This window comes from Syzygium oleosum, unplaced genomic scaffold, assembly GCF_021117445.2.
Source record: "Syzygium oleosum isolate NSW1041296 unplaced genomic scaffold, Sole_v2.1 Sole_v2.10, whole genome shotgun sequence".
Taxonomy (NCBI): domain Eukaryota; kingdom Viridiplantae; phylum Streptophyta; class Magnoliopsida; order Myrtales; family Myrtaceae; genus Syzygium; species Syzygium oleosum.
Window position 1 is genome coordinate 11,048,797 of NW_026607494.1, and position 12,809 is coordinate 11,061,605.

Consider the following 12,809-nt stretch of genomic DNA (forward strand, 5'->3'; position numbering starts at 1 on the left):
TAAAAAAGGATTTTTAAAAAAAATAATAATAATAATACTAATGATAAAAAATAAATAAATATATTAATATTATTTTTTTAAAAAAATATAATATTAAAAATAATATTTGGTCGGGTCGGGTCAGCGGACCCCTGGGTTAGGTCAAATCCGACCCAGATCAATGGATTCGACCTAAAGTGTTGACCCGGGTCAGATCTTTGGATCCGAAACGGGTCAGCGTTGACTTGGGTTGTGAATCGTGTAAAAGCACGAGGAGACGCTGGCTGAGCGAGATTTGACCTCTCGCCGGCCGACCCAGACCGGCTCCGACCTATAACCATCTCTAGGGACCACCACCAAGCCTTTTTAGCTGTCTAACTCGCCGACAGGCGACCAAAAACAACTCGACCTCACTGAGGCATTTCATCGAACACCTAGTGTGGACGGCGAAAACCGAGGGTTTTTTACCTACTCCGGGGCTCCGGCGTACTCCGGCGAGTTGTGCTTACCTTCGGCGACGACGTCTTGATTACGGGGAATGACGGTATGGGCCGGGATTTGCGCAAAACGGCCGGCGCGAGTCTCAGCCAAACCTTGCTAAAAACAGGGGAAAACAGGGCTTTGGTGAGATCAGGAAGACTCACCGGTCGGCACTGCTTCCGGGGTGGATCTCCGGTTGTCCGACTGGCAACGGCGGGGCTGCTGGTGTCCCTTAGTGACCTGCAAACTCTCTCGGCTCGCTCTTTTTTCTCTTGGTTACTCTCACAGATCTCTCTCTTTATACTCTGTTTTTGCTCCAAAAAGTCGACCCCTTTCTCTCTCTTCTCCGCCACTCATATAGCAGTCGCCGACCACTGCTCCGCCCCAAAAGTCATTGTCTTAATGGCCTTGCACCGGCCTAGCTTGCGACACGACTTTGGTGACCATGGTTGCGCAGTGGAGCGAAAAATCCGCACTTCCCAGGTGGCCGGTCGGGGTAGGGGAGAATAGAGGATAAGGAGGAGAGAGGGAGAGAGGCCGGGCTGGCGGAGGGGAAAGAAAGCGGGCTGGGCCGAGCCCAGCTTGCACGGAAGGAAAAGAAGAAAATGGAGTGGGTTGGGCCCACGGGGAGAAAAAAAGAGAGGGCCGGGTCGACCCGGCCCCGACCCGGCCCATTTCAAATTTTTTAATTTTTTTTTGTTAAAAGAGGAAAAATATATTCTAATATTGCAAAATGCACCTATGTCTATATGTAATGCAATTGAAACTGAATAATTTTTTGGGTTTAGAAATTAAGGACATTAACTCATAAATTTTGTGTAATTAATTTTGGGAAATTAAAAATAGGTGTTAACAATTATGTCTAAAGCGAAAGTAGAAATTGAGAAATTTGATAGGAGGAATTACTTTGGGTTATGGGACGTCAAGATGGAGGCGTTATTAATAACTCAAGATTTGGCTGAAGCATTGGAGGGCAATGATGAGTTGCCCGAAATAATGAAAGATGCCGAAATGGATGTGCTAATGAGAAAAGCAAGGAGTATAATCCTATTGAACTAGTCATATGAGGTGTTAATAGAAGTAGTCGAGGAGAAGGATGCCGCAACATTGTGATACCGCAATGTTGTGGGCAAAACTTCAAGTACTTTATGTAATGAAGGGCTTGAACAATCAATTGTACATGTTGAAGAGGATGTTTCACTTTAGATATATTGAAGGTACATCTATCAGATCCCACCTAAATGAGTTTAATAAACTCATGATGAATTTAAAGAACGTCAGTAAGATTTTAGATGATGAAGAACATGGCATGATATTGTTAGCTTCTTTACTAGAGTTATGGGAGCACTTTATTGATTCATTGTTACAGAGATGCACTACGATTACCTCAGAAGCGATAAAGTCTGCCTTGTTCTCTAAGGAGTGGCAGAGAAAGTTGCGAGATGACAGTCTAGCGTATAATGTAGCGCGGGGACTAGTGATTTAAGCTAGAGACCAGAATCGACGGTCCAGTAGCAATAGAGGTAAAAGCAAGTCACGCCATAGAAAGTCCAAGGGACGTGTGAAGTGCTTTCAGTGTCAAGAGGATGGGCACGGTAGAAGAGACTGTCCTAAGCTGAGAAACAAAGGTGATAGGAAGAATGTCATAAAAAGTGTGGCGAACGTTATCGAGGAGAGCACTAGTAATGCAGAGGTTGTCTCGTGTGTGACTACTAGTCGTTAGGAGATGAATGTGTGCTAGATTCGAGGTGTTCTTATTATACGACGCCTCATAAGAACTTGTTTACTACTTACCAAACTGTAGATGGTGGTAAAGTTCTGATAGGGAATAATGTAGCCTGCAAGGTTGTGGGGATGAGGGCAATTTGGTTTCAAATGCACGATGGGGTGGTGCGCACACAAACATATGTAAGGCATGTACCAAAGCTCAAGAAGAACCTTATTTATCTGGGGATACTCGATGACATCGGATGTAAGTACGCCGTTGATGGTGGAGTATTAAAAATCTCTTGAGGTGCTATGATAGTGATGAAAGGGGAGAAAGTGAATACTTTCTATCATAATCTCTTGAGGTGTCATGATAGTGATGAAAGGGGAGAAAGTGAATACTTTCTATCATCTACCGGTAGAGACCATGACCGAAGCTGTTGCAGTTTCATTAGGCGAGTCAGATTCTGACTTGACTCAATTATGGCATATGCGGTTATAGTGAGACGGTATGACGATGCTGAGTGAGAGGGGATTGTTAAAGGGTTAGAAGACATGGAAGCTTGACTTAAGTGAGCACCAGTACCAGATTAAATTTACTACAGCTATTTATTTAACCAGGCAATCGATTGAGTAAATTCATTTAGACGTTTGGGGCTTGTTTCCGATTCTTTCAAAAGGAGGTGCTCGATTTATACTGACATTTATTGACAACTATTCGAGAAATATATGTGTATACTTTCTAAAGCACAAATCTGATGTGTTCGATCATTTCAAGAAATTTAAGGCATTGATTGCGAAGTAGTTAAATAAACAAATCAAGTGCTTGAGAACCGATAATGGCATGGAGTTCTGTGGTAAAGATTTTACTGAGTTTTGCGAGAGAGAATGGATTGTGAGACAATGCATAGTATCGGTGACACCACAGCAAAATGGTGTAGCAGAACGGAAGAACAAAACTTTACTTGAGCGAGCTCGGTGCATGTTTTTACATGCAGAACTAGATAAGGAATTTTGGGCCCAAGCAATGAACATGGCATGTTACTTGATTAATCGATCTCTATCATCTGCTATTGAGTGGATGACTGTTGAGGAAGTATGGTTGGTGCAACCTATTAATCACTCCAGATTAAGAGTATTCGAATGTCGTGCTTATGCTCATGCGAGTGATGGTAAGCCTGAGCAGAGGGAGAAGAGTGCATAATTATGGGTTATGCACATGGGTGAAAGGCTACCAGTTGTGGTGAATTGATTCCAGATCACCCGATTTTCTAATAAGTAGAGATGTGATCTTTGACGAGACCATAATGCTTTAACAGAGGAGTTTTGAGACATTGCTAGCAGGGCAGACAGATTATGATGTTAGTAGTGAGGTGGAGTTTCAGGTGGAGACATCTGGGGTAACACAGATTGAGATTGTAGAAGAGACAACGATTCTTGAAGGAGATAACATAGCTTCAGACATGGGAGTTGGTGAAGGTACCAAAGAGCCAAAAGATTGTTGAAAGCAAATGTGTCTACAAACGGAAGGAAGGCATTCTCGGTGTCAAGGCAGGGAGATATAAAGCGAGACTTATTGCAAAATGTACGCACAACAGAAGGGCATTAACTATAATGAAGTGTTCTCTCTTGTGATAAGATATACTTCTATTCATGTATTAGTTATTACTTGCTTTAGTTGCTGCACAGGATCTCGAGCTAGAGTAGTTGGATGTGAAAACGACATTTCTTTACAGTGAGTTAGAGGAGCGGATTTACATGAGGCAGCTAGAGGGATTTGTTATTCCGAGTAAGGAAAATCATGTTTACTTGTTAAAGAAATCTTTGTATGGGTTGAAACAGTCTCATAGGTAGTGGTATAAGTGTTTTGATGCTTTCATGGCTATTCAGGACTATTCAAAAAGTCCTATGGATAGTTGTGTTTACTTTAGGAGATTGGAGAATGAGTGTTTCATTTATTTGTTATTATATGTTGATAATATGTTAATAGCAATTAAGAATATGTCTGATATTGATGTGATGAAAAACCAGTTGAGTGCTAAGTTTGAGATGAAAGATTTAGGTGATGGAACGAAAATATTGGGTATGGACATTTTACGTGATATGACAGCTCGAGTTTTACGTTTGTTTCAAAAGAAATATATTGAGAATATTCTAGCACGTTTTACTATGCAGTCAGCGAAATCTTTGGGTACACCTTTAGCGAAGCACTTGGACTTTCTGATAAGTTATCACCGCAGATTGAGAATGAGGAGGAGCATATGCCCCGTGTTTCTTATTTTAGTATAGTGGGTAGTATTATGTATGCTATGGTATGCACTAGATGTGACAATATGGGTCCGAAATCCATTTATTAACTCATTTTTAGTGGGCCTAGGTTGAATATGGTCACTTGAAATTTTGAAAACAGGTCACAATGGATTTGCAATATTAAAGCTTAAGTTTATATAGGCCGAATATGGGTTTGCAACAAACCCATATTTGACCCATATTTCGACCCATATAAGTTATTAACTTGTAGGATAAATAGCTTAAGTGAATCATCATAACATGTCATTTTAAAAAAAAATATTTTTTATTTTAAAAAAACATAGAATTTTTAATTATTTTTTCCTTTTTCCTTCTCCTTAGGCCGTCGCCGGCCACGGTGACGGCTGTAGGCGAGATCAAGCTTGTCCAGATCGACGAGCTTGAGCTTGTCTAGATCGGTGAGCTTTGAGCTCGCCAGAGGTCCATGAGCTTGAGCTCGTCCATATCGCAAGCTCGAGCTCGTTCAACGAGGCTCGAGCTCGTCGGAATCTGGTGAGCTCGAGCCTCGTCGAACGAGCTCGAGCTCGAAGTTGAAGCTCGCTTGTGGCTGGTTGTTGACCGTCGTCGTGTTCGGCGACTGGCCAAAGAAGAGTGAAAAAGAAAAAGAAAAAAAAGAAAAGAAAAGAAATTAAAATTTCTATTTTTAAAAATAACATAAAAATAAAAAATAAAAATAAAATAAAAGATATATAAAAATATAAAAAAACTAATTTTTTTAGATTATAAAAATTATCCACTAATTTTGGATGGCGTTGAAGTATTTTAGTAATATATATTTTAAAAAATTTATAAGAAAGAAGTTTTTTCTAAATTGGATTTAATTCTAAACTCTTTTATCAATATGAGTTGGGTCGAGTATAAGTTGGGTATGGGTTGGGTCAGGTTGGGTATGGGTCGCTAGATTTGCATTACATGAATATAGGTCAAAACGGGTTAAATGGTTGATATGAGTCAGACCATTTTCGATTTGACCCAAACTCAACTTGACCCACCCGTTTGACACCCCTAGTATGCATTAGGCTTGATATTTTGCAAGCTGTGAGCATAGTTAGCCGTTACATGAAGCGGCTTAGTTAAACTCATTAGGAAGCTGTGAAGTGGATCCTCATATATTTGAAGGGGACAACATGCGTTGGTATAGTGTACCAGTGGAACAGAAATGGCAGTGAGACCATTGGTTATGGATTCAGATCATGCTGGTGACTTGGATGAGTACAAGTCTTTAGCTGGGTATGTGTTTACGCTAGTAGATGGTGCAGTGAGTTAGAAGGCGTACTTACAGGACCGCGTTGCCTTGTCTTCAACTGAGGCAAAATACATGGCACTAACCTTTACAGAAAAGGAGGCGATATGGCTAAGGGGTATGCTCTCAGACTTTGGGCTAGATAAAAAAAGTGTTGATATACACTGTGATAACCAATGTGCAATATATCTGGCATATAATAAAGTTTATTACGAGTGAACAAAGCATATCGACATTAGGTACCATTTCATTCGAGATGTCTTAGCGAATGGTAAGGTGGTTGTAAAAAAGATCGCTATAGTGGAGAACCCAGCATACATGATGATTAAGCATGTTCTTTTGGCAAAGCTCAATGCTTGGGCACAATTGATGTCTATGGAGAGTAAGCGCTCGTCGGGGCACTGGGAGAGCAACATGGATGATGAGTACTATGACTTGGCTTTAAATGTTGAGCCAAGGTAGAAAATTGTTAAATTATGTATCGAGTTTGAGTTCGTGTACGAGACCCGACCTGATTAAAGGATTGAGCGGGTTCTTTTTCTTCTTAAGTTGTGACCGCACAAGAGAAAGAAATCAAATGGATAATGACACAAATGGTCTATGAACTTTGACTCAATGTGCAATGAGATACCCAAATTTTTTAATTTATTCAATGTGGTTCTCGAACTTTAACCTAAGGTATAAGGTGGCCCCTAAAATTTTAATTTATTCGATGTGATTCCTAGACTTTTGGTACATGTTCAGCTTAATCCTTGAACTATATAAAAATATTCAATGTAACATGTATCAAAAGTTCAGGGATCACATTGAACAAATTGAAAATTCAAGAATCATATTATATATTGAGCTAAAGTTCATGAATTATTTGTATTATTTTTCCAAACTAAAAGAATGAAGGGAAGGTCCTCTGCCACTACAAGATAAAGATGGGTGCCCACGTTTTCTATAATATTCGGGGGCTTAGCTAGGGTTTTAAGAAAGGATTAATACCACGAAAAACCCTAAACTGGTACACTTGTGACATATTTATCCAAAACTATTTTTTTGACCATAAAAAACCCCCAAACTGGTACACCTGTGACAATTTTACCCCAAACATACCACAAAAAATCCTAAACTGGTACACATGTGACAATTTTACCCCGAACTAATTTTTAATATTATTATTTTTATTTTTTTGAATTTTTTTGAATTTTTTATTTTTTCTTTTCTTTTCTTTTCTTTTTTTTTCTTCACCTTCAACCTCTGGCCGGTCGCCGGTCCGGCGACCGGCCAGAGGTTGAAGATGAAAAAAAAAGAAAAGAAAAGAATAAAAAATAAATAAAAATTCGAAAAAAATAAAAAATAATATTAAAATTTTAAGTCAGGGTAAAATTGTCACATATGTACCAGTTTGGGATTTTTTGTGGTAAGTTCAAGGTAAAATTGTCACAGGTGTACCAGTTTAGGATTTTTGGTGATCAAAAAAATAGTTCAGAGTAAAATTGTCACAGGTGTACCAGTTTGAGATTTTTTATGGTAAAAAAAATAATTTGGGGGTAAATGTGTTACAAATATACCAATTTAGGATTTTTCGTGATATTAACCCTTTAAGAAAAGATAACAAAGTACAATAGATATAGGTTTTCTTTTTGGCTCTAGCCTTAGGTTGTTCTTTTCCTTGAAGTGTGGCCGCCATGGGTTGTTGAAGGCAGCCGCCCAAGGACTCTAAGAAAGTAGCCGCACAGTAGGTTCTTTAGTCGTGGGATTCCATGAAGCAAGAGCAGCTACACGAAGAAAAAAAGAGAAAGAACGTCTAGACGTTCTTGTTTTTAAGCCGTACGTAGAGCTTTACTTTGGGCCTTAACACCTGGTGATTTGTGCCGTCAGTTTTATATGTTATTGAGTTGTTTTATTTGTAAACACTTTGAATTAGGATATAATTTAGGCGTAGAAAATACTCAAGTGTGTGATCGATTGTAATTCTAATTATCCGATTATAGTAAATCATTTGCTACTGGCTCTCCCCGTGAATGTAGATACCGATATTCAAACTGAATCACGTAAATCTTTGGTATTCTTTATTATTCATCATTTTATTTCTCTAGTGATTTCACATTGATTTAAATTGTAAGATCATGGTTAGCTTTTGGGTTATATTACAACACATGAGATCCGGCAAAAACACAAAGACACCACCGAGTGGACGAGAGACGAGCCCATCAACGTGTGATTGACCAAACATAGTAATGAAAAAACCAATAGGACGAGAGGATGTGGTCCGCCGTGATGACAACGACATCACTTGAAGTCGAGAATCCATCAGCATATTCCAACGTTGTGTCCTAGGAAATCCAAAAATTTGTATAAATATTGGACTGTTCTTCTTAACGAGGGCATGCACTGATCGCTAAGTTATTCACTTGATATATTATTGGCTCAGTTCAGTTCGAGCGATCAATGGCACTTCGTCTTTTGTTGGCACCTTATCTTACGAAGCTTTCCTCTCCGACGGCTAATGGTCGAGTCCATAGTTCAATGAGCAGGCAGGTCTTTGATAATCAAGGAGGACGGAGATCGGCCAATTATCAGCCAACTGTCTGGACTTACAATTACCTTCAGTCTCTTGTGGCCGATGAAGGTGGTCAATCTCGTCCAGCGGTAAATGACTGCACTCTAGCTATTTGTTCTCCATACATGACATTTATGCTAAAGTTCAAAGAAATAAAGACAATTTCTGCAATATGATTAATTTGATCTTAATTCTAATGTTTAGCTGGTTGGTTAAATGCTTGGTCCGAATACGGAGCATTCGGTATTCGAACTGCAATGTCTTCTGCCTAAAGTAACCTGGGATCCCACATCGGCCACCGGTGGGTGGAGCATTACCATATGTACGTGGATAGGGCATTTTAGTGCACCGGAAGGAATTAGTCTAATTGAAAATTCGACTATCATCATGTTCTCAATAAAACATAGATGAAATTTTGGAATTTGAGAGGACAATTATACTAGGACAAACTATCGATCAAACTCGGTTGTGTCCTACTTTTATGTTAGGAGGCACCACTGTAATAACTTGATGACCATGAAATTCGATTTAATGATCTCTACATCGTCATAGTTATTAATTCATGTCCCCTCATCGTCAAGATTTAACACTTTTATTAATGAGTTATATTTTCCTTAATCCATGGTTTCCTCTGATGTAGCTAGCAAGGATCACCTAGAGGGGGGTGAATAGGTGATCTAAAACAAGTTTCAATAATTTATGCGGAAACAAAATAAATCGCAGAAGAGTCTGAATAAAATTCAGATTCAAGATAGATTATATAGACTGTGCTCTTGATGTGCAGAATGTAAAGTAAGAGATAAGGGATAGAGAATCTGCACACAAGTTTATAGTGATTCGGCTTATAGCAAGCCTACGTCCACTCTCCCACGCTTACAGCCTACTGGCTGGATTCCACTAATCAAATCAATGAGAAGTTACAGCAAGTTGTGCTGCTTAAACCCAAGCACTTCTCCCCGAAGCTGGTGCTGCTTATACCAAGCCGATAGATCACACTATCTCACACCTAAGCACACACTTATAACACTGTCTACACCTCTCAAATGATTACACGTTTAAGCTCACGAAAGACAAGAGATTGAATCGGAGTATGCTCAAACTTTGGACTTGTTGATTCTTGATTTCGTTCTCTACCTTCTGCTCCTCGTTGATCTCCTTTTATACTCCTCCACTTCCAAACTAGCCGTTGGACAGTCTTCAGAGGATCATCTTCCAATATTCACCTTTGGACAGATTTGTATAAAATGGATTGAGTAGCCGTTGGTTGATAAAATCTGAATCCCGCTGATTCTGGTCGCCCATACAATCGAATCTTGGTTTCCATAAGTAGAGCTTTATCCGTTGTAATGTATACTTGTCGTAATGTTTGATTGTCAATCAATTATAGCCTTAGATTGAGACAATCAAAACTTTCCTTCGTGAAATCCATACCGATCACTAGCTGTTATGTTTCGTTCGAATTCAACGTCGAATAATTTTAGCGTCTGCGTCGAATAATTTCAGCGCCCGCGCCGAAGAATTTCTGCGTCCGAACTTTCTCGTTCGAGTCTGAACTTCTCGTTCTGAGTCTGAATCTCTTTTGCTTGAAGTTCTTTCACAATCTGAACACGAACTAGATCAAGATTGACATATGCTTTTCTTCCAAAAACAACTTCCTGAATCAAAATACTTCAAAGCATTTATCAGACTTACAAAACACTCATGGACAGTTTTGTCAACTTCAAAATCTATTGGGAATTTTCCTTAACAATCTCCCCCTTTTTGATGGTGACAAAACTTCCATGCAGATATATAGATTTTGAGATAATTTTGAAAAAAATGATCAAGCATATAATGTAGCAGATATTCAAGATATCATATATGATCAGAGTAATTTGATATGAGATTTTTTTATACTCAGTTTTTGAATAAGACAAGGAGTATGACAAAATATGAACCGTAAAAAAAAATCTAAATCACAGTCTGTCTCCTTTTCTTTGAATCCAATAATCTGCATATCAAACCAAATCATATCTGCATATTTCTCCCCCTTTTTGTCAGCATCACAAAAAGATATATGCATAAAATTCCTTAATGATTATGACAATATATGGAAGTATAATCACAACTCAATATTATGCATCAATTAAGTAGAATTAACCACTAAGCACATATGCATATTTACATTCTCTCCCCCTTTTTGTCATAAACAAAAAGTGATAGTAATGGAAAGGGTATCACGTAGAGAATATAAATTTAACTCATCTTCACATACTATCTTCAAAATATATTTGGCATGAAACACAACCTTCAAAAATATCATCTTTCGCGAACATAACATATATTAAATATAGCTCATGTTCTGAAGAATCAAATATCATATATATCAACGAACGCGTATGCACATAATAAATTTCACAATCTTTTTGTCATGAAAAAACGATAATATAAATAAGAGATTCGTTAATGACAAAAAGTAAGAGATACTAACCCGGATTGTGTAGAACTTAGCAAGTTCTAACATACATTACCTTTTCTTTCATAGTAATCAAGAGTGGGCAGAAATTAAATTGACTTTCATACTTGATTTACGCTCCCCCTCAATTTGATACCATTTTGAGATGATTCTCCCCCTTTCTTTTGCATTTTTCCACTTTTTGTTTTTCTCCCCCTGTCATCAAGACAGCTTTTGCAAATAACTTTCATTGCAGCTTGTGCACTTTGAACAAATTGTTGTTCCTCTATTTTCTTTGTAGCAGCAACATCCACCACATTTGTTTGTATTTTGAAATTCGAGAAAGAAATTTGTTTTCTTCCATCAAGCTCGTCTCGGATTCAAACTGCATAAACTCAACAAACTGAAGCAACTTATCCTTTCGTACGACGCAGTAAGCGTTTGCTCATCGTGTTTTGACATGCCTCCAATAATTTGTCAGAATTTTGCATAAAGGAGAAATTTTCGATCCTTCAGAAATGTTGCAGAATCTCCCCAATTGTGGGATCAAGCTTTCCAAACTTCACAAGGAAAGATTCTTTTACATCCTGCAAATACTTGTAAGAGAGATAATAATCTTTGCAAAATATAGAGAATGTCACGTACATACCTTTCTCCGATTTGCGGATCAAACATGCCAATTATAATAGTGCTTCCAAGAATATACCAAGTGTATCCAAAATATGCAATAATATCTTTCAAGATTGTATGAATTTTCGTTAAGCATGAATCTTAGATGCATAAAGATAATATGACATTAACGAATTTCGCAAAAGGAATGTAGATATTTTGATGTATTAAATTTATGCAATATCTGACACACATGGCAATAGAAATTACTGATTCATATCCCAATATGCATGTGCAGAATATACCTTTCCTTTTTAGAAAAGAATTCATCACTTGAGATCCTTCGTTGATTGCATCATGACTTGCGTAGGCTTGCATTCATGCTTCCTTTGTATAATTGTCTGCAATAAACTCATTTCCTTTCTAGTATCCTTGTATTTGGATCCTTTCTTTTTGTTAGACGCAAAATAGGAAACTTTCATAGAAGCCCAAGGATACTTTCCCAACTCATCTCAGTAGAGTATTTAAGGGAAATATGCATAATAAAACAATATCTCGCAAAAATAAATTCTTTCTTTGTAAGGCATGACAATATCGGAGAACACATAATGAGTCCATAAAAAAAATTTCATTTCTAATAAGATATCAAACAATCTCTTTTATAAAATTTCATCTAAAAAATCCATCAAAATAAACTTGACTTTTATTAGGACATTTCTAACACAACCAACGATGTAAAACACGCCATTTCAAGTCAAAATAAAGCAGAGCATGAAGATAAAATGTTAAGTCCAAAGAGAATTCATAGATATTTAAAGTACGTATCCAAAGCAAATTTAGAATTTGAAAAATATACCTTTACTTACCAAATTCTCTTTCCTTATTCCCTGCAAGAAAAGTAATATCATCTTTTCTTTGGTACCCAAATCTGCTTGGGTCCTTTTTGGTTAGAAGAAGCATCAAATCTCCAATTGATTGTCTTGGATTTCTTCCAATCAGTTGGACATTGTTGCTTATAGTGATCACTCGAGTTCGAGCAATTATAATATTGAAATCCAATAGGCTTGACAAATTGCTTACCAAAATGATTTCTATAATGCTGGATTGAAGGCCTGCGCTTTAATCTCTCCTTGACCTTTGGAAAGTCATTCTTGATCTTACTTTCATTTTCGAAACCGAGGCCGGATTTGTTGTAATAGGGGACTTGAATGGATAGAACATGCTCTAATGTCTTTGAGCCAAGAGAAATTTTTTTGCAAATCTTCGGAATTTCTTCCTTATAGGGATCAACTTCTTTTTGCAAAATATCCTTTTCTTCCTTGACAGAGGAATTCTCCTTTTCAAGCTCAATGATCCTTTTCTCATTCGTAATATTTTGTTGCTTCAATTTAGAGACTTCCTTTTTCAACTTGGAGATCTTCTTCAACGCATTCTCATGTTCCGTGCTTAACTCTTCAAAAAGATCATCATCATTGAGAATAGGATCTGAACAAATC

The 12,809-nt window shown here is 37.8% G+C and overlaps 1 protein-coding gene across 2 annotated transcripts in view; it reads left to right on the forward strand.

The window, feature by feature from the left end:
- The first annotated feature begins 8,079 nt into the window (after nucleotides 1-8,079).
- Nucleotides 8,080-12,809, forward strand: part of LOC130134556 (probable terpene synthase 12) — a 32,441-nt gene continuing 27,711 nt past the window's right edge. Inside the window, exon 1 of one of the 2 annotated variants that reach the window (XM_056315218.1) lies at nucleotides 8,080-8,359. In XM_056315218.1, coding sequence (XP_056171193.1) covers nucleotides 8,159-8,359 — 201 coding nt within the window. In that variant the 5' untranslated portion in view covers nucleotides 8,080-8,158. The remainder of the gene's footprint in view (nucleotides 8,360-12,809) is intronic. The other variant, XM_056315217.1, reaches the window with a different exon arrangement.